General features: G+C 39.2%; 1 protein-coding gene and 1 long non-coding RNA gene across 7 annotated transcripts; one reads left to right on the forward strand and one right to left on the reverse strand.

Annotated features, from left to right (window-relative positions):
• Nucleotides 1–1,587: 1,587 nt before the first annotated feature.
• LOC131223196 (uncharacterized) lies at nucleotides 1,588–20,122 on the forward strand. Of its 6 annotated transcripts, XM_058218515.1 has the most exons (8): nucleotides 1,588–1,663; nucleotides 8,408–8,467; nucleotides 16,563–16,673; nucleotides 17,386–17,471; nucleotides 17,698–17,758; nucleotides 19,143–19,229; nucleotides 19,632–19,738; nucleotides 19,783–20,122. In XM_058218515.1, the coding sequence occupies exons 3-7, from the start codon at nucleotides 16,593–16,595 to the stop codon at nucleotides 19,722–19,724; spliced, it is 408 nt and encodes a 135-aa protein (XP_058074498.1). In that variant the 5' UTR covers nucleotides 1,588–1,663; nucleotides 8,408–8,467; nucleotides 16,563–16,592; the 3' UTR covers nucleotides 19,725–19,738; nucleotides 19,783–20,122. The 6 variants fall into 6 exon arrangements, with proteins under 6 accessions (XP_058074498.1, XP_058074495.1, XP_058074499.1 ...); XM_058218512.1 differs by having other exon boundaries at nucleotides 19,632–20,122; XM_058218516.1 differs by having other exon boundaries at nucleotides 17,698–17,750; nucleotides 19,135–19,229; nucleotides 19,632–20,122.
• Nucleotides 17,830–18,237, reverse strand: LOC131223198 (uncharacterized). The gene is made up of 2 exons (XR_009160327.1): nucleotides 18,036–18,237; nucleotides 17,830–18,000 (listed from the first exon to the last, which is right to left on the reverse strand). It is a non-coding gene; the product is annotated as an uncharacterized LOC131223198 (long non-coding RNA).
• Nucleotides 20,123–22,030: the final 1,908 nt, after the last annotated feature.

The raw sequence follows: 22,030 nt of genomic DNA on the forward strand, positions 1-22,030 counted from the left end.
ACAACCCAACCTAGTTTTCACTCCAACTAACGGTGCCGAACCCAAAAACTACTAATCAAGATCATTTGTCCCGCACAAATAGAAATGTTTTATTTTCCTGCATCCTTTTTGGTCCAAATCATTATTGATTTTGTGAGCACCGCTACATAAAATGCAGTGTGTGATGATGTGGCCCAATTATATTATAACAAACATAAATGAAATTTTATGTTTGTGAGGGGCATGGTATCCAGATTAAAATACGTGTGATGATGTGTCCCAATTATATTGCAACAAACAATTTTTTTATTTTTATTTTATTTTTATTTTTATATAAAATTTAGACATAAATGGTTAAATGAGTTAGGTATAGGTTCACCCAAAATCAATCCAACCTGACTTGACCATGGCTTAATTTTTAACGGATGGAAAATATACCAAAAACATGCTAAGTAAGCTCCCTTAGCCATTGAATTTTACCTTTTGAATTTGGACCATTCGCTGTTTCATTTTTTAAAATGTGGAAATGGATGACAAAGAGCACGAAACTCAATTGTAATTTCTATATTTGAGCTATCTGAATTTTTTTTAGTCGGCTACCTAAATCCACTGCTAATTGGGGCGCTCCTTTGGTGGATCCCCATATCCACGAGGTGGGTGGGATCCTTGACTGTGGGGCCCACCATATATGTTTCTTACATCCACATTGTCCAACCATTTTGACAACTCATTTGAGGCCAAAATTCCGAAAATGAAGCAGATCCAAATCCCAGTCGAACCATATCATATCATAGGAAAAAAGTGGTGAAAGACCCTTAAAAACTTATTGCGGGCCAACAAAAGTTTTAGATCAAGCTGATATTTGTGTGGGCCCTTCATCCAGGTCTTTTGTGACCTTATCAAAAGCTTGGATGGAAAATAAACATTTCAGTGGCCCCAATGAAGTTTTTAATAGTGGGGATTCATTCACCACTGTTTCTACTTCATTTTTGGAATCTTGCCCTAAAATTATTTGTTAAAACGAATGGACGTCATGGATGGAAGGTACATAAATCAAGGTGGGCCCCGCAGTTAGGAATCCACCCACCTCAGTGGATCCCCGCTGCGCCCATTTAATTAAGGGGTCCCCTATTATTTAATTACAATGTCACCTGGGTTATAATGGATTGGGTCCAAAATTCTGAGCCGACTCTTAAGGGCCTATTTGGCCAGGCAGATCCCATGGTATTAGGAGGGATGGGATCAATTTTAAGGTAATGATGGTGGTGTCAGTGGATTGTCTTAAGATCCATGGGATTGCTTATATCCCGGGACAAGTTCACTGGGTCTGTTTGGCATGCCGTGCATATCCTGCAATTTTACCTTCCAATCCATCCAACCAAGGGATAGGATCAATTTTAAGGTAATGATGGTGATGTCAGTGGATTGTCTTAAGATCCATGGGATTGCTCATATCCCGGGACAAGTTCACTAGATCTGTTTGGCTCGTCATGCCTATCCCAGGATATTGCCAATCCCATCCCTCCTAATACTGTGGGATCTGCTTGGCCAAACAGGCCCTAAATGGAACGGGTCCGGGGCTCCTATTACCTGACCCATATTCACTCCCAGTGTGGAGAAGCAGGCTTCAGACTCAAAAAGCTCGTGCGGCCTGCTCTGTTCTCCTTCTCCTGTTCTTCTTCCCTCTCCCATTAGGGTTGTTCACGAGTTGAGTCAATTCGAAAAACTTGCTCGCTCGGATTGACTCGGCTTGAATGGCCGATGCGAGCTGAGTTAGGTTAATTTTTGAAAGCTCAAGTTGAGTTCAAGCCGAGTTTGAATATAAGGCATTTCAACACGACTCGAAGCTCGAGCTCGACGCGACTTGATTAATAAGTATATTAATAAATATTATATATATTAAATATATTATATAATATATATAATATAAATATAAGTTAAAAAAAAAAAAAAACAAAACACTCCATTCTACAGCAAGCAACCCGACCCAACTCTAGCCTCACTTTCCCTTTCTTCTCTTTGTTCTCCACTACCCTACCCAGCCGCTGCCCGGCGCCCGACCAGCGATCCATCGGACCACCACCACCACCAGTCTTTCCAAGCAACGGAGCAAGACAGCACGCTGCTCGCACGGCCAGCACTCCACCGGACCACCACCACCCATCTCGCCGACCGAACCAGCGCGGCCGCGCCCAATCCCGACTCGGGCGGATCTCTCTCTCTCTCTTCCAATCTCTTCAAGGTAAGTTTTTATTTATTTATTTGTTTCAAGAATATCCATCTGGATCCATCTTAATCAATCAAACAAATGGCCCATCCTTACCAAGAAATCGATTACAAGCAATGTGTGTGAGATTTGGTACCGCATCTTTAATGGCCATTGAACGTTCTTGGGTTAAAATCTTGAGCATCTGATCTTCCTGTGGAAGCTCCTTCTCATCATATCTGGAAACCGTTGCTTTTAGTAACATTACTCTCTTCCCAAATCGGTATATTGCACACCCCATATTGCAAGTGAAACCGACTTTTTCGTGGGAGGGAAATAAATACTCTAGAATAATGTGATGGCTGATACTCAGGCAATTAGAAGTTACTGGGAAATTACATAGGGGGGCATATTATTTAAACTGAACCAACCAAGATATGTGTGCTAGCTTAGATGCAGCCAGAGTATCAAACAATTCGTGGGTGGGGCCGCATGCAAAATGGGAACTGTGAGTTACAAGCCATTGATTTTTCTGCATTTTTGCACTCCATATCAAAGATTAGTGAAGTTAGCTGATCTTGATTTGGGAGGAACAGCATCTAGTCCATTGAAAAGATGTGTGGACACTAAATGCGGCTTAAAATGTAGTAATTGGAATCAAATCACTCATTTGAAACAGGGGATTCTTTGATAGAAACTATCTGTGACAAATCAGACAGAAATCCACTATGGAATTTGTGGAGTATAAACTATTAGAAGTGAAATATGACTTGTACAATAAGCTATGTTGAAAAGGGGTGTTACTTAGTGGCATTGCCACTATCATTTTCATCTCTCTCTCTCTCTCTCTCTCTCTCTCTCTCTCCCTCTCTGGCAGTGTGTGACGGTTCATGCTCGTGCACTTGAAAATGGTACATTTGTCATTCCCTAAACTCAAATTAAACTATCTAAATGGTATTGTAACAGCCTGTTTATATGGGCTTCAAAACCAAAAATCACATCCAACTGGCAGTGTGTGATGGTTCATGCCGCTGGCTAATATCTGTATGTGCTGTATGAGATCCAAGGAAACAGTAGATCATCTCCTTCTTCACTGCCCTTTAATTTGCAAGCTTTGGGATGACATCCGCGCTCGGTTTAAGGTCTGCTGGTGCACCCCAAACTCAGTGGACAGCCTTCTCTTCACGTGGCAAGGGGTGCATATAGGCAAAAGGATGACTAGGCTCTGGAGGATGGCGATCCTCTCCATCTGGTGGTCTGTCTGGACTGAAAGAAATAACAGATTTTTCGAAAATGCTTCCAGCTCGACTGATGCAGTTATTTCCAAGTCCAAATGCCTGCTTATTGAATGGGCTTCTCAAGTAGATTCTTGGTCAGCTGAGGACCTCTGTTTCTTAGGTGTTTAGGGGCTGCAACCTCTGCAGCCTGTTTTTTTTCCCTCTTGTTTTTTCCCTCTTGTTGTTTTCCTTTTCTTCTTTTTTGGTTCTCCTTTTGTTTCTTTCCTCTATTAATGAGATCGTTATCTTTCAAAAAAAAAAAAAAAAATCACATCTGAAAAGGTTAAAGTGAAATTTAGTGGAATCTGACAAACAGATTTCAATTGATCAGTATTGGTTCGAATGGCTTGATTAATTTGCTTTTGGGTTCACCTCTTATCTACAATGGACCATTTGGATAGTTTAACTTGATGTACACATGCGCCGCAGCCCACTTGATGAATGAACTGGCCTGATTTTTTACATTATGGCCCACTAGATGGAAGTTGCGTGTGTGGATGTAATAGGGAGCACTCTAACTTATAGTGATCTGGGAACTCTAGTCATTTACTTGATGTACACATGCGCTGCAGCCCACTCGATGAATGAACTGGCCTGATTTTTTATAGTATGGCCCACCAGATGGAAGTTGCGTGTGTGGATGTAATAGGGAGCACTCTAACTTATAGTGATTTGGGAACTCTAGTCATTTACTTAACTAAAAGAAGCTTTAGAGAATTGAAAATTTGGAAGCTAAATATGCTTTGTTTCTAAATGGTGTGCAGCAAGCAATGTCTTCAGATGATCCATCCACCAATATTTGGGATTATGGATCCCAAGTGTACTCCCCCACTTTTAGAAGAATGAAAATCCAATGTAAATTGTGTGGGGCCAAATTTGTTAACAAAACAAATTGGCTTAGATTACACTTTTCGGGTTGGGGAGAGATGCAAAACGATGTCCCAAAGCATCAGAGGAGATACGATTTTTATACAAGACTCTTGTAGACTCTAGTAAGAAGCCTTCTACTCCCTCCCTCACACCAAATACAACTAGCCATAGGATATACAATAACAGACCCGTTCTAATCAATGAAGAGCTTGAAATGGAGAGGGTCAAGAGAATAAGTAGGGAAGAGGAAGAAGAGAAAACAACTAGATTAAGAAGATTGGAAGAAGTACATTTACAATTAGCCTGGAAGCTGAGCAAGGAAGAGGCAGATGCATCAAGATATCAACGATGTACTCCTCGACAACATGACACAGAAGCAGGATCGAGCTCGACAAGCAAGAAGCCGTCAACGTTAATTTCCAAACTCGCCTCATTCGACATGAATTTGGGTATTCTGTATAGATCAGCTCATAAAGATAGTTTGAAAAAATTAGCTGAATCTATACAAGAGCATGGTGAAACAGTCTCCCCACCTTTTGATTCAGGGGAGGTTAATGATCATATTGGAGAGGATAGTACCACTAGCCCAAGCGAAAATTATGGATCTGATCTAAAGTAGGAAAATTAACTTTGAATCTGATGTATTAAGTTTTTTAGTTGTAATCTTATAAACTTATAGAGTTGTAGTTGTAGTTGTACTTGTATGGACTTAACTTTCCTACTAAAATGTTGTAACTTAACTAAAATATTGTCGGTTAATGATCACATGCATTATCTTCTTATTTGTTCTTAATTTTTTTTCTCTTGTAGACTTGTAGTTGTATGGATAAACTGTTTCTTGTATATTTTGATAATTGTTCTTTACATATTGTTATATTGATACTTATGATTATTTATCATCTGATGCTGTTAAATAATATTTAGGCCACTTAGTAGTTTAGCAATATATCCCCCGTTTAGGAATTTATATTGAACAGGTATGATCATTTCACTGAAAATATACTTGTTCTTTATGGATTCCTAAATTGTCTCATTTTGAACAGTTCGGTATTATACCATGTACTTAGGTTGTCATCATTCAATTTACATGTAGTTGGAATTTCGGTACTACTTCCCTATATTTTCTCTGGATATGTGGTTCTTTACTAGTTGGTTACCACTATATGTGTAATGGATTACATGTGGGTGTGACAACTAATTAGTATTGAATTTTACATATATTTGGAGAATATAGGGAGGTGCTACCGAAATTTCGATTCGCATGTAAATTGAATTAGGATAGTACATGGTATGTTACCGAATGAGATAGAGACAATTAACACTTTTAGATAGAGACAAGTAGGAATAAGATATTTCGAGACAATTAATAAACAAAATTTGAAACAATTATAGACAATTTATAGTTATGTATATGTATGTATCCCGGTGGATTTATTTATTAGGGGACTATTTGAGACACTTGTGTCTTGCAGTTTATGAAGGGGCCCAATATTGTTTGTATTATATATTATATATATATATATAATTATAATTGTGGTTGACTGATTCCTTCAACATATAAAAGTCCTGATCTTACCCTACCCTTGTTATCTTTTGATTTTTAGATGACTATCTTTTGATTTTTAGATGACTACTGAAGAAAACCCAAGTACTCCTGGCACTGATGCGTGAATCACATCTCCTTTTGTTGTGGATGAAGAAAAATTAAAAAAACAAAGTTGAAACAGCTTCAGGTTTTGTGAAAGGGAAAAAAGATCGGTGATATGAGAATTTTTTGATGAGTTCACGCAACCAGATGGTTCAGTCTAGATTAGATGCAAGTTTTGTAAAACTCTTTACGGCAAGCATTCTGGTTCTCTTACAACTCACTATTAGAGGCATCTTGATAAATGTGTGAAGAGACCAAGAACATTGAAGGGTGGAGTTCAGCAACTGCTTTCATTTACCGTTTCTGAAGATGACGACTTTAAAGCTGCACTCTCAACGTATAAGTATGATCCAGATAAACTGAATGAGTGGTTTGCGAGATTAGTGATAGTCAATGAGAAGATATTTAGCATGGTAGAAAGCAAGGTTTTCATGGTATTTTGTAAATTTCTAAATCCCAGATGTGAGAAGACCTTTCGTACTACTGTGAAAAGAGAGTGCATGAAGATGTATGCTGTTGAGAAAGCTAACTTGAAAGCTCTCCTGGCATCCGTATCCAGATTAAGTTTGACTTCGGATATGTGGACGGCTTCGAATCAAAGAAAGGGATATATGTCATTGACTGCACACTTTGTTGATGTGGATTGGAAACTACAAAAGAGGATTTTAAACTTCTGCCACGTTCCTCCTCCTCATACCGGTGTGGTACTGTCCGCTTGCATTTACAACTGTCTTGTTGAGTGTGGTATTGAAAAGAAAATTTCTTCAATTACTTTAGATAATGCCTCGTCCAATGATACTTTGGTTTCTTTCTTACGTACTCAGTTCAAGGCTGTCGGAAATTTATTATTTGAAGGTAAAATATTCCAAGTTAGATATTGTGCTTATACACTCAACTTGATTGTGCAAGAAGGGCTGAAAGCAATTGATTCAACGATTGTAAACATATGAGATAACGTTAAATACATAAGGGGGTCATCTTCAAGACTGAGTACATGGAATGATATAATCTAACGTTTAGATTTGAAATCTAAACAGTAGTTGAAGTTAGATGTCTGCACTCGCTAGAATTCCACTTATGAAATGTTGGATACAACTTTACAGTTTAAAGTTGCATTCCCTGAACTTGTGGTGTGTGATAAAATGTACGTATACGTGCCAAGTGATGAAGACTAGAAGAAAGCTGAAGATGGTCATCGGTTTCTCAAAGTTTTTTATGACTGCACGAAGATTTTTTCAGTAAATAAGTATCCCACGGCAAATCAATTTCTTTCTGAAATTATTTTCATTATGAATGCGCTAAAAAAGTGTGCTGCTGATGGTTCGTAATTTTTAAAAGCGATGGCTCTAGGAATGCAGTTGAAATTTGATCAGTATTGGGCTGAATGCCACTTGTTAATGGCTATTGCAGTTGTCCTGGATCCACGATATAAGATGGCAATGGTTAGATTTGTTTTCAGATCGCTTTGTTCCAGTTTCGAAAGAGTTTCAGCAGAGACCGCCATTATTAATACTGCAATTGAAGAGTTGTTTGCTTCATATGTTGATAATTCGGCTGAAACATCAAGTGCAATAGGTACTTCTCAAACTGTGGGTAGTTCTTCTACTGAGGGCGAGCGACTTCGTGACTTTGTCTTTCTTAGACAAAGAAGAAACGGATGCGCAGAAAACTGAATCCGAAGTGGAGAAGTATCTAAAAGAGCTGGTCATAAGGCTAAAAGATAATGATTTCGATGTTTTGCAATGGTGGAAGTTTCGAGCTCGTGAATACCCTAGACTTTCGTTGATGGCACAGGACATTTTATCAATTCCAATTTCGACCGTGGCATCAGAATCAACTTTTAGCACTGGGAGCAGGGTAGTTAGTAAGTATCGAAGCTCACTTGCCTCGAATATAGTTGAAGCACTGATATGTACTCAAGATTGGTTACATCCAGTTTAGGGTGGTAACAGTTTCGATGCTAAAGAGTATGAAGATGACAATGGAATTGAAAACGTGGACCAGAATGCTTGAATGAAGGTAAGCTTTAAAAATTTTCCTGAACGACTTTATAATTTTTGATATATTGTAAGTTTTAAGTGCTCTTTGGAATTGATGTTGATTGTTGAGAACAAAATGTGATTTTGTGGTATGATACTGATAGTATCTAAAGGTTTATGTCTTAGTGACGTGGCATTAGCATAATTGACATTTAATTTGTATTTTTTAGCCAAAAATTTAATAAGTTCATATATGATGATATGAATAGGCTTGAGCTCGACTCGACTCAAACCACTAGCTCGACTTGAACTCGACTCGACAGCTTTGGCAAAAAAGCCAAGCTTCAATGTTGAGCTCGTGGCCGAGCTTGAGCTCAAGCTCGAACTCAAGTACAGCATGGACAAGCCGAGCCGAGCTTGGCCCGCCTCGACTCGATGCCCACCCCTATCTCCCATCCATCGACACCACCATTTCTTCGGTGAAAAGGGCGACACGCACCATAAGCAGGTTAGTCCTCTATCTCTTCTCTTTATCTCCACCTATCGTGTTCTCTCTCTCTCTCTCTCTCTCTCTCTCACACACACACACACACACACACACACACACACCCACCCGATTCTTGAGAGGGAGATGATGAAATTGTATGATGCCAAAGCTCTCGATCCGACCCCCGCAGGACATGCATACGCGATCCATTTTTCAATGTTGGTTTTAGGATGGAGATCGAGATTGTTTCCTTCTCCTTTGTTGGAATCTTTGGGAGTGGTGGATTCATCTGGAAGGAGATGTGGGGTTGAATTCCAGAGATGGGCCCATTTCCTGGAGAGGATGGGGGGTTCTGGCTGCTTCTTTGAGGGGTGGGAGGGACAAGATTGAGATGAGGTAAGAGGGTGGGGCAGGTTGCTAATGATATCTGGCCGTTGTATTGATCTGGTTCTGAGAACAATGGCTGTGATGATCTTTTTATGAGCTTTTGCTTTTAACTCTGATGCAAACCCGAAAGGGAAAGCAAGTAAGTCAATAAGAAAATAAAGAGAATGTGGAAAAGATCCAACTATCCTCTAGCCAGATGCTAGAGATCGCAAATGCAAGATTGTGAGCAAGCACAACAGTCCTCTAGTCTAGAACTAGAGATCACTTTCCCTCCCTTCAACAGCCACCGTAGAGAAAAGAAGAAATTTTCATGAAGAGAATATTGATCAAGTTGTCTTATTCCATAGGACAAATCCTATTTATAATCAACCTTACAATCTGTAATAAAAGATATAAAATCTAAAAATCTATGAAATAGGAAAGCACCTAAGTAACAAAACATTCTATAATTAAGAAAATGCCTAAAATAATAAGATACTTAGATAAGAAAATATTTAAAATTATTCCCTACCTAAAACTAAAGATATGAAAGAAAAAGCAATTTTCCTAATCTAGAAATTTGAAAAAAATGGAAAGTGAGGATGGTTAAAAAAGGGTGGTCCTTTTCTTGTACACACGTGCAGGATGCGGGACGATTGCACCAATTCCCCCCGACTTGAAAAAACTCTGCTTCCTCGAGTTAATGGCAATGTACCCCTCATAGAGTTCTGGGTTGATGCGCCTGAAATCCTCTGCTTAAATCCATGTGCTGTCGGACTTTGGTCGAATCTTCCATTTGACAAGAAACTTCTGATACCCTCCTTGGCGTGTGAAAACTATCTGATCATCCAACACGTCCTCAATGATTTCTTCGAGTTGGCGTGGTACCTTAGGTATCTGGATAGCTTGTTCTTCCGTGCTCTCATTTGTATAATGTCCAAGATAAATTGTGAAGTCTTCCACATTAAAAATGGGGCTAATCTTCATTTCAGCTGGCAACTTGATTAGGTATGCATTATCACCTATCTTCTTCAAAATGTGGCAAGGACCTGCCTTTTTAGAGTGGAGCTTTGTATAAGAGCCTGTTGGAAACCGCTCAGGCTTAAGTCGCATCATGACTCTATCTCCTTCTTGGAATTGTGCAAGACGTTGTCGAACATCTGCATATCCCTTGTAATTTTCATTACTAAGGGTGATCTTTTGCCTAACTTCTTCATGTATCTCCTTAACTTGTTGTGCAAAAGCTTCGACGTCCTGGCTCGATCGAGTCACACTAGGACGTGGGACTAAATCGATAGGTTGTCACGGTCGCATTCCGGTTGCAATTTCAAAAGGAGAGAGTCCCGTAGTGCGGTTCATAGAACTGTTATAAGCGAACTCAACTTGTGGTAGCACAATGTCCTATGAGCTTATATGGTCACCAACCAGACATCGAAGTAGATTCCCAAAGCTACGGTTTACGACTTCAGTTTGCCCATCTGTTTGCGGATGATACGTACTTGAGAATTTCAACATAGTTCCCATCTTTAGACCATAAGGTGCACCAGAAGTAGCTCATAAACTTGGCGTCATGATTAGGTACAATGGTTTTGGGAACACCATGTAGACGAACCACCTCTTTAAAGAAAACATTGGCAATGTGCATGGCATCTGATGTCTTCTTACAAGGGATAAAATGAGCCATATTTGAAAACCTGTCAACCACCATAAGCAGAGTCATAGCCACGTTGAGTCTTAGGCAATCCTAAGACGAAATCCATACTGATGTCTTTCCATGGACCATTTGACATGGGTAATGGCGTATAAAGACCAGTATTCTGCTTACTACCTTTACCAAGCTGACACGCTCGACATTGATGAACAATGATCCCAGCGTCTTTCTTTAAACCTGACCAGTAAAAACGATCTTTAACCAGAGTTGTCGTTTTATCGATACCAAAGTGACCACCTAAGCCCCCTGAATGAAGCTCTCGTATAACAAGTCTCGCAAGGAACTCTTAGGAAGACACAACCTCATGTCGAAGAACAAGTACCCATCGTGTAAGCTATACCCTGGATACTCGGTGCCTGCACCAGAAAGCACCGGAAATGGGTGTTGAAAATACCTTTCCAAAATCATTATCTTTGGCATAGTCCCGTTTAAGTTCTTCAAATCCAACAATGGAAATTGATAAGGTAGACAAAAGGTGCTACTTTCGGCTGAGGGCGTCTGCTACCTTATTTTCAATACTGGCGCGGTGTTTGAGGTTGAAGGTGAACTCTTGAACATAAGCACTCCACTTAGCATGCCTAGCACTCAAATTCTTCTGAGAATTCAAGTAACGTAATGCCTCGTGATTAGAATAGAGTACAAACTCTCAGTTAATGAGGTAATGATGCCAATGCTTCAGAGCTTGTACAATAGCATAAAACTCCACATCGTAAGTAGAATACTTCTTTCATGCCGCATTGAGCTTCTCACTGAAAAAGGCCACCGGATGTCCTTCCTGACTAAGAACACCTCCTATGCCTACGTGCGATGCATCACAAGCAACTTCAAACACTTTTTTGAAATTAGGAAGTCTAAGAACTGGAGCCTTTGTAGTTTTCTGCTTGATTTCTTGCAATGCCTTTGTTGCTGCTTCAGTCCACTCAAATGGATTGGACTTCATACATTTAGTAATTGACGCCATGATGGAACTAAAGTTTCGAATAAACCTTCGATAAAATGTTGTAAGCCCATGAAAACTACGAACCTCATGAATGTTTACGGGAGTAGACCATTCAACAATAGCCCTTATCTTTTCTGAATCGACCTTTACGCCCTCTGCTGAAACGACAAACCCAAGAAAGACCACGCTAGAACTCATGAAGGTACACTTCTTGAAATTGATGTAGAGTTTCTCATGGCGCAGTACTCTCATCACTTGGCAAGGATGGTCCAAATGATCTTCTTGTGAATGGCTATAAATGAGGATGTCATCGAAGTATACGACGACAAACTTGCCAATGAATGATCGTAGAATTTGCGTCATCACCCGCATGAATGTGCTAGGTGCGTTTGTCAAACCGAATGGCATAACTAGCCATTCATACAATCCATCCTTTGTCTTGAAAGCAATTTTCCATTCATCGCCAGGACGAATTCGTATTTGATGGTACCCGCTTCGCAAATCAATCTTCGAAAAAATTGTAGCATTTGCCAACATGTCCAGCATATCATCTAAGTGCGGAATGAAAAAACAGTACTTCGTTGTTATCTTGCTGATGGCGCGACTGTCAACACACATTCGCCAATTGCCATCCTTCTTTGGTGCCAACAACGCTGGCACAACATACGGGCTGAGACTATCACGAATGAACCCCTTTAATAATAATTCTTCCACCTGTCGATGAAGCTGTACATGCTCTGTCGGGTTCATTCGATATGCTGGAAGATATGGTAATGGCGCTCCAGGTACCAGATCAATATAGCATGCTGAATGTCCCGCATGGGTGGAAGTTCACTTCGTAGTTCATTAGGGACCAAATCCTGAAATTGGGACAATGTCCAGAATCTCGGGTGGTTGAACAATAACATTATCAAATGGATCGATCTTGCATCCTACCAGAGTATACATGATTCCACGTTCACGACTCTCCTCCATGAATCGGGCCATGCTCAACATTGTAGAAGCCAACTTTGCCTCTTTAAGTTCGTCATCTTTCATATGGTTAAGAGTAATGGGCTTTCCTTTATATATAAAGCTATATGTGTTCTTGCGACCCTTGTGAGTTACATCCCTGTTATATATCCATGGGTGCCCCAGTAATATATGTGTGACCTTCATTGGAATGATGTCGCACCAAAGCGATTCTTCATAATGACCAAGTGAGAAGTTGACTAATCACCTCTTAGTCACAGGGATGAACGTGTCATTCACCCACGCAATCTTGTATGGCTTGGGATGCGTTTGGGGTTTTAGTTTCAACTTATCCACCATGTTTTGTGAGACCACGTTCATGCTGCTGCCTCCGTCAATAACGACTTTGACAGCCTTTCCACCACACGATACTCATGTATGGAAAATATTCGTTCGTAACCAGTCTTCTTGGGCCTCCTCCTTTGGTGTTGTCAAAATCCTTCTGACCACCAATGATAACTTGTTTTCATTTAGGCTATCGAGGCCTTCCTCAAGATCATGCTCATCATCTTCTGGATCATTTGCGTGTTCATCTTCCACTTGGCCTACAATGAAGTCTTTTGTCTCACAAAATTGGAGATTGCGAGAGGGACACTTAGTCATGTAATGTCCACGACCACCACACTTAAAGCAATGATTAGTTGACCTCCCTTGCATTACTGCAACAGACTTTCCCTTGGTATCACCATTTCGGGGAAGAGGATTGGAGGCAGGTTGGGCGGAGTTCTGACCGATGTTGTAATCCCAAGGTAAGTTAGTGCGGGGCACGAATGGTTGTGGGCGCGAAGTGGAGCCACTTGTAATGGAACGAGTGGATGCATCATCCCTGCCTTGAAGGTTACCGCGCCTTATCATCAACTTCCGGTCCTGCACTTTTCGGGCCATTTGATACATCTCGTCTATGTTGTTGAGCCGAATAGTTACCAACTTTCTTTAAATTTCGAACCGTAGCCCATTACAATAACGTGCCACTTATTGTCTGCCCATTTCTGTTAAGTGGCATCGAATGACTAAGTCATAATAACGCTGTGTGTACTCCTCCACGGTCAGATTGTCTTGTCGAAGTGTGAGGAGCTTTTGAAAAGAGGTCGTCTTGTAATCTAACGGCAGGAACCTTCGTTTCATTCTTGCTTTCATTTCCTCCCAATTGCTTATGGGAGGAAGGCCACACCGTTGTATATCTTCTTCGATGGCGTACCACTAGTCTTAAGCTGCGCCTTTAAGTTTTAAGGTAGTGAAATGCAACTTGATAACTTCTTCCATTTTATACCAACGAAAATATCGCTCCATCGACTTTAGCCAGTCATTGAACACTTTGGGATCCAAATTACCATTGTAATCTGGAATATCAATCTTGAAATGCTTGGCAGGATTCGAAGTGTGAATATTCCTCCGTCCTTTTGGATAAATTGGATAATCCCGTCGGAGGTTGTTCATCCCTCTGGCTCTTGGTCGCGCATAGCGATGTTGTTGAGCCCTGTAGCTAGGCTTATATTCTTCGTCTTGGAAATTACCATTTTGAGCAAGATGCCTTGAGTCAACATTTTCGGATTCCAATTCTCCATTAGCGTCATCTATAGATGTTTGGCGGTTTGGATTGATTCCCTTGCTTGTGTTTTCGAGAATAATAATACGTCCTTCTAAAGCATTCATTCCGGCTATGGAACAAGCCTCTAGGTCATCCATCCGTTTTGTGAGCAAATAGACCACCTGTTGCAGGGTTGTGACAGTTTCTTCTTGAGGTTGTGTGGCCATCTCAGGATTGTAAATCGTCCCTCTTCTCGTGCGGCGCATAAGACAACGGGCTTTGGCAAGTAAACAAAATAAAATTTTCTCCCTCCCTCCCTCCCTCCCTCCCTCTCTCTCTCTTTCTTTTGTAAGGAAAGAGAGGAAGGACAAGGAATTGATATGTTGGGACAGGATTATGATGTTGTAAGGTTGGAAGAGTTTTTTCTTTTTTCTTTTTTCTTCTTCTTCTTCTTTTTTTTTTTTTTTTTTTTTTGTGGAGTTAGGGTTTGGTGATTTTAAGATGGGACGAAAAAAGGGGAAAGAAAAGAGAAAGGTGACGGATGAATGAAGAGGAAAGATGAAAGGTTGGATTGAGGGGGGGCGTGTGTGAATTTACCTTCTAATTTTCCCAAGAGTAGAACTTGCTTTGATACCAATTTGATGAAAACCCAAAAGGGAAAGCAAATAAGTCAATAAGAAAATAAAGAGAATGTGGAAAAGATCCAACAATCCTCTAGCCGGATGCTAGAGATCACAAATGTAAGATTGTGAGCAAGCTCAACACTCCTCTAGTCTAGAACTAGAGATCACTTTCCCTCCCTTCAACAGCCACTGTAGAGAAAAGAAGAAAATTTTATAAAAAGAATATTGATCAAGTTGTCTTATTCCATAGGACAGAAGTGCTATTTATGATCAACCTTACAATCTGTAATAAAAGATATGAAATCCAAAAATCTATGAAATAGGAAAACACCTAAGTAACAAAGCATTATATAATTAAGAAAAATAATAAGATACTTAGATAAGAAAATATTTAAAATTATTCCCTGCCTAAAACTAAAGATATGAAAGAAAGAGCAGATTTCCTAATTTAGAAATTTGAAAAAAATGGAAAGTGAGGATGGTTAAAAAAGGAAGGTGGTCCTTTTATTGTACACACGTGCAAAGCGTGCACGTGTGGGATGTGAGACGATTGCATCAGACTCTGTTACTTGGATCTAGAATTCAAAATCTTTACAAGCATGTGCCCATTAGCACTTGATCAAATGGAAAATGGGAATGACAGAATCCAACCCTTCCATAAAATACGTCTAGTGAAAAGGCCTCCAGAGTCTAGAAATCAGACTGATCCAAAACTCGGATGGGCCACAGCACGGGGAACATATTGAGAGGGAATGCCCACCCGTTGATTAGCATGGGAGGACCCCACCATGTTGTGTGTGTATACATAATCAAGGCTGTTCAGACCCTTTGAAGGTTCATGCCAACAACCTGGCTGTTTTGCGACTCATGTGGGCCGTTGTGGAATTCAAGGGTGAGCGTTCCCTTGCAGCTCATTCCCTTTTTTGTGGCCCGCATTAGTTTTGCATGCTAGCGGTCTTTGGAGGTTACACATCTGATAGGTGGGTTGGATGGTGAAAACACATCATGTGGGCCCCAAACCTGCCTGGTACCACTGGAATGCTCCTTGGGTAAATTTTCAGGATGCAGGCTCTCATTGTGCATAACATTAACCCCACCTCTTCAGATATCCCTTCATCATCATCATCATCTAAGCCTTAACGCAACTAATGGGGTTAGCTACAAGAATCCTGTTCCACCATTATGGTCAGGATTTATGATAGTTCTAACAAAAGTTCACACTGGCTGCCAACCTAACACAACCCACCTCCTTTATCCCAGCTTGGGACCAGCAATGAAAGCACAAAACTCTTACATGCATTATTCGAATATCCCTTCATGATGTTCTCTTCTTCTGTTTTTTTCAAGGATTTTCCTTCCTCTAACACGTGGCCTACTTACCTTTTTATTGACAAGAATACATCTATTAAAAACTAAAGAACCCTTTTTTTTCCTGAACCGTTCTAATGGTGCCAATTTTGTCAGTTGCTTGTGTTAGGGGTTGTTTGGATGCCTGTAAATGGGGCGAACTCTAAATGATTTACAGGTAAATGGTTTACAGTTTGTGTTTGGATGCTGAAAAATGTCTGTAAATGATTTACAGGCTGTAAATCATTTACAGCTTTTAGCCCCATTCATTTACAGGCAAAAAGCTGTGATTTCATTTACAGGCTCATCATTTACAGCCTAATGGCTATAAATGAAAAGATTTGCTCTCCATTTACAGGACTTAAACAATTTACAGGCTATCCAAACATAGACAATCATTTACAACTTACAGCCAAACAGGATAGGCTGTACATGATTTACACCTCTTAAATCATTTACCACTTAAACCATTTACGGGGATCCAAACAACACCTTATATTCACTTCTGTTTTACCTCACAAAATATATAGTTATCTTGTGAATTGAGGTCTTCAATTTAGTCTCTTACCTTATAATATGAAACATATCAGGTTGTACTTAACTTGGTTTAGAGGAACATTATGGCTAGCACAGCATGTTTTATTATCGTCAGTAGGAATGACATTCCAATATATGAAGCTGAAGTGGGCTCCACAGTTAAGGTACAATTTCTTCTTCTTGAGTTGTAAGATCTTGGCTTTACTTGCTGATGTATTTACTTTCTTTGACACCTGGAAACTTGGCTATATTGTGAAGTAAATAAGTACATTGCTGATAAATTTGAAATGATGTAACTGACTTGTGCTTAGGAATTGAATTCAATATAAACTTGTGACTGATTTTTTATTTTTATATTAAGAAAGTGAGTAAAAACTTCATTAGAGAAAATTATACAAGCAGCGGAGGTTTCCCAATACATATCTAGATACTATACTCCTTCCCTAGCAAAGAGCATAGGCTATGTGATCAGCCTTGTGCAAAGATGATTGTAGAAGTCCTAATTGCCACTGGATGAGCCCCAAAATCCCATTCATGATACGAGCTGCCTCAATGGCCCCAAAGAGGTTTCAAATTCCCATGTAATGACAATGTTAATATGTTAACAGCTTTTGGTTTTTGATCTGTGGCGATTTTAGCTGAATGGATATGTTATTGTTTCATATTTTTGGTCACGGTATTTTGCTGTATTGTGCGGATACAATGTAGTTTCATTGTATGTCAATGGTTTCACCGACTGGTACAGACTAAAATGGCTCCTAAGATTTTGGTTTTCTTGATAGTCTGGTCATGGATAAATCTTTGTTTGATGTTTTAGAGGCTGATTTACTATTGGCCAATTGACCTTGTCTTACGTTTGTGAGGCTCATTTGACAGAAAGAAGAAGCTGCTCATCAGCACCAATTTATCTTACATGCGGCCTTGGATATTGTTCAGGACCTTGCATGGACCACAAGTGCTATGTAAGGTTCTATCACCATTTTTACTGCCACCAACTGCTTGATGTTTCTTATTGGGGACGTCAACCAATAAATCCCCTGAGCTTGTGATTTTGCCATCTACCACCACCCTCATTCTTCATTTTTACATGACAATAAACCCCATGAGCTTGTGATTTTGCCAGGTACTACTAGCCTCATTCTTCATTTTCACACAGCTAATTGTTTTGCATGTTACAATTGTAATCAGGTTCTTGAAGGCAATGGACCGGTTCAATGATCTAGTGGTGTCCGTATATGTTACTGCAGGTCATATCCTTCCTACATATGATTAAATGTGCATGATTGTCAAGATAACTATGGATTTTTTGATTCATCATCATCATCATCATCTGAGCCTCATTCGGGGTATTCACAATAATTGTTTCCGATATCCGTCCTGCAATCCTATTGGAGCCTTTAGAAAGGCCAATGCGGATTTGGTATCTTGGTCATTGACGTGTCCTAATGTAAATGTTTATTCCTTTTGTAGCATTTTTAGCATCCCCCCCCCCTCCCCTTCAAAAAAAACAAAAAAACAAAAAAAACAAAAATGAAAAAAATAAAATAAAATCATCTAGCCATATCTCAACTAATTGCACCTTAACGAATCATGTTCCACCATTCCACTTTGCCTCCACCCACATCCTTTGTCCTTTTTGTTCCTCTTTTTAGAGCCTTCAGCTTGAACCTAGTCACTCCCAACCAGTGCAGATCTTGGTTTCTATTGCACATGGACAAACCATTTAAGTCTACTTTCTCTCATCTTATTACCTCTTGGTCATACTCTTAAAAGATTTTATGATTTTTATTATTTTTTTGAAAATAACCAACAGCACAAGCCCCTATTCAGACAGTATCTAAGTAGTTTTTTTTTTTTTATTAAATGGATCCTAATGTAAATGTTGATTCCTTTTGTTGCATTTTCTGTAGTATGTGGAATGTTGATTCCTCGTCTTTGCTGTTTTGATACAAGTTTTTTTTTTGGGGGTGGGGGGTGGGTAATGAAACTTGTATCAGGGAGAATGCTTCAGGGACATTTCAAACTCGGACCTATTCAAATCTTGTTCCACCATTCCAGTCAACCTCCACCCACATCCTTTTGGGCCATTCCATTGCTCTTTTTAGACCCTTCGGCTTGAACCAAGTCACTCCTAACCGGTGCAGTTCTTGGTTTCTGTTGCACATGGATAAGCCATCCAAGTTTACTTTCTCTCATCTTATTACCTTTTGGTCCTACTTTTAAAAGATTTTGTGATTATTAATAGTGTGTTACCTGGACTAAGGCACAAGAATTTTTTGGACATGCAGTCACCTTTTTCTTGCCTTTTGTTTTGTATCTATTCTTGGAACTACATTGAAACTATTGATCGATATGCACCTTTGCAGTAAGAACAAAAAAGATCCTTTTGTTGTACATTATGTTTCAATAAAAGAAGACTATAGTTTTATCAGTGATATTGTAACGATTACCAGCCATACATCACAGAATCCAATATTTATTTCTTTCCCTAGGTGTTTATTTATTTATTTAAATATTCTGAAACTTGATTTTTCTTCAGTTATTGTAATTTTTTTTAACATGTATCATTTGAAGTATTTATTGAAAAATGAGTGTTTGTTTGTAATTTTATTTTCCTTGACCAACCTATCATACATACTAGATTGATGCTACTTCATGATTCTCGCAACGAGGATGGGATAAAAAGCTTTTTCCAAGAGGTCCATGAGCTTTATATAAAGGTACACTGCCCCACTATGATTTAGATGGAGCATTTTTCCTTTTTCTTTTCTAAATTAATGTGTAGTGTGTGGAGAAGAGGATCATTCATGAATTTTTTTTTAAAGAAGTGTATAGAATGGATCCTATTCTTCTAATCATGGACCCTGGTATTGTCAAATATTTTTGAAATTCTATATGTTCTTGATGAATTTTGTGAACTTTGTTATGAAGTCATGGATTTGTTTCTATTGCTACTTTGAGATTGAAATTTGATGCATGGCGGAAAGACATCTTCTGCTTCTAACTCTATGGAACTGTTGAATTCGAATCAAACTTCCTCCAACAAGTTATTAACCTTGAGTCGTTTGTCTGATCATATTTTGATTGATTAAGTTACTGTTTGATTGTGTTTGCATTTGCAGATTATTCTGAATCCTCTATACTTACCAGGATCTCGCATCACATCATCACATTTCGACACAAAAGTTCGAGCCCTTGCAAGGAAATATCTGTAGCTGTTCATTCGGTTGCTTTAAATGTTGAGGTCATGATCCTTTTGAATGGGATCTTTTGGCTGTTTGGATGTACAAGTGAATCCAATTGTGAATTAAGTGGAGATGACAAAAAAAAAGTATGATGTTTCCTACCATACATGATGAAACGTAACCCTCAAATTTCAGTTCCTTGCCTTCTATGTCCATCTTGAAATTGATGTATTTTCCATTCAGAGCCCAGACCCTCCATATGAATGCTAGAGAAGGGAATTGCAACTTTCTTCTCCCCACTTCATAAGACTAATGATTGCAGCTCAATTAGACAATGCACCCAAATGTTGCTTGTATTTTAGTTGTTTCCCATGTTTCTAGTGATGAGGACAATCAGCTGTTGAATGGTTAGTTATTTGTTCACATGATTTTTCATTCCAAATGTATCCTCATGCATATGACCACTTCTCTTGCTAGAATACAAGCAGAGAATTTCTTCAATGTAGAAGGCTCCATCATTTTAAACATGGTGATCTTGGTGCAGTTTCTATTTATGCTTGGGCTGGCAGATGCAACGTGCTTCTTACAAATTGCTTTGAGATGAGAACAGGTTTGAAACCAGCTCTACTTTTTCGTTCTCAAAAGTCAAATTTGTGGTTGAAAAAGTCAGAAAACAGACTCCCTCTTGCAGTTTCTGTTTTCCTTGCTGCCACAGAAATTGAAATGAAGTGGGTTCCAACTAACAGTGTAGAAATGAACTGTTACTGATTTGAATATGCATCCAAATGGTCAGTGTTCAACTGTCGCTATGAGGTTGATGGACAATGAATTAGCACAATGTAAAAAAGCAAACCTCAAAGGGGAATGGTGTGTTGCACAATTTGAATTTCGAGCTTGTTAGAAAGAAAATGGCAAAATGCAAACTTTAGAAATCTCATTCCTACTGCCGGATAACCCCTTCAGCAGAACTCTTCCCGGGTCGGGCTAACCAACTTTTAACTCTCAAGCTGGATGTTGAATCTCTCATGTCCAAAGCAAGGTTATGGAGCCTGTCAATTGTCCAGGTAGCCAGTAGGCCCACCATTAATGCTGGTGGGCCTAGGTCTTGAAGGTAATGGCTAATAGAATAACTTATTTAAGGATCTGACCAGGCTGGGAAAAGAAGTGATCAGATACAGGTAAGATACCACAACTTTGTGGTACTCATCATCATCTAACAGATACAGGGAAAATACCACAATTGGATCACTAGAAACTCATCCAAGTCTTGAGTTGACCCAACCTAGTTGGACACCGAGTAGAATCAGGTTTTCAAGTTTTGAACCAATGGTAGTAAGTAGATAGCACCACTAACCATAAGTAGCAATTGTAATCTTAGCAGAAGAATCTGCTTTAGCTAGATACGGGTGAGGCTCCCCTATGCATGCCTATAGTTCAAAAACTCAAAATTTCTCTCTACTTGATATCCAACCAGGTCGAGTCAATTCAAAGACTCCAACAATCTTTACTTGACTCAACTTGATTAATAAATAAAATTTAATTAATTTGGTTGGTGGTTAATATTAATCTTGCTATGTCTATGATTTTTTTAATTTTAATTTTGATTTTATTTATTTATTTATTTTTTTAAAACACAAGTGCTTGTTGGAGTAGTCGAATGCTTGCATCCTTAGTAACTGGTTGTGAATTCGAGTTTCCAATAGACTCGACTCAAAATCTGGCCGAGTTGGGCTTACTCGACTGAGTTTCGAGATGAGCCAATTGTTGGAACTATGCCTGTGTGGCAACTACCTTAAATCCAAACTACCAAATAGGGGGATTTTCCCAAGTTTGGCCTATTAGTTGTATGGTTCAGTTGTAGAGGGAAGGAATGATATTAACCTACAATTGATTAACAACAAAATTTGAAAATTTTCATATACTAAAGTTGATTAGCTAATGACATTAACAAATGATATTAACCCACCATTGATTAACTGTAGTTTGTATGCTTTAAACTAGTCATGCTTTGCAACTTAGCCCAAAGCCCAACCAAGGGGTCCTAGGCTTAGCTTGTGTGGGCGGACCCAAAGCTAAACTGGTTTGCGTGTCAAGTAGGCCACATTTGTAACTTGTAGTGTATATAATTGCTCTAAATTCCCTTTACAATCCACACTTTTACACACGTGATTGATTCATTAAACCAGCTGATGAATAGCCCCTATTATTGAGCCCTATGTGAGGAATTTTTTCAATGGGTTATAGGAAATTCATCTGTTGTTTAAGACACTTCATGTGTGCACGATAATCAGAACAGTCCGATTGGCATCTCTATCCCCATCTAATTATCCAAATAG

This window comes from Magnolia sinica, chromosome 13 (assembly GCF_029962835.1).
Source record: "Magnolia sinica isolate HGM2019 chromosome 13, MsV1, whole genome shotgun sequence".
In the NCBI taxonomy this organism is placed as follows: Eukaryota; Viridiplantae; Streptophyta; class Magnoliopsida; order Magnoliales; family Magnoliaceae; genus Magnolia; species Magnolia sinica.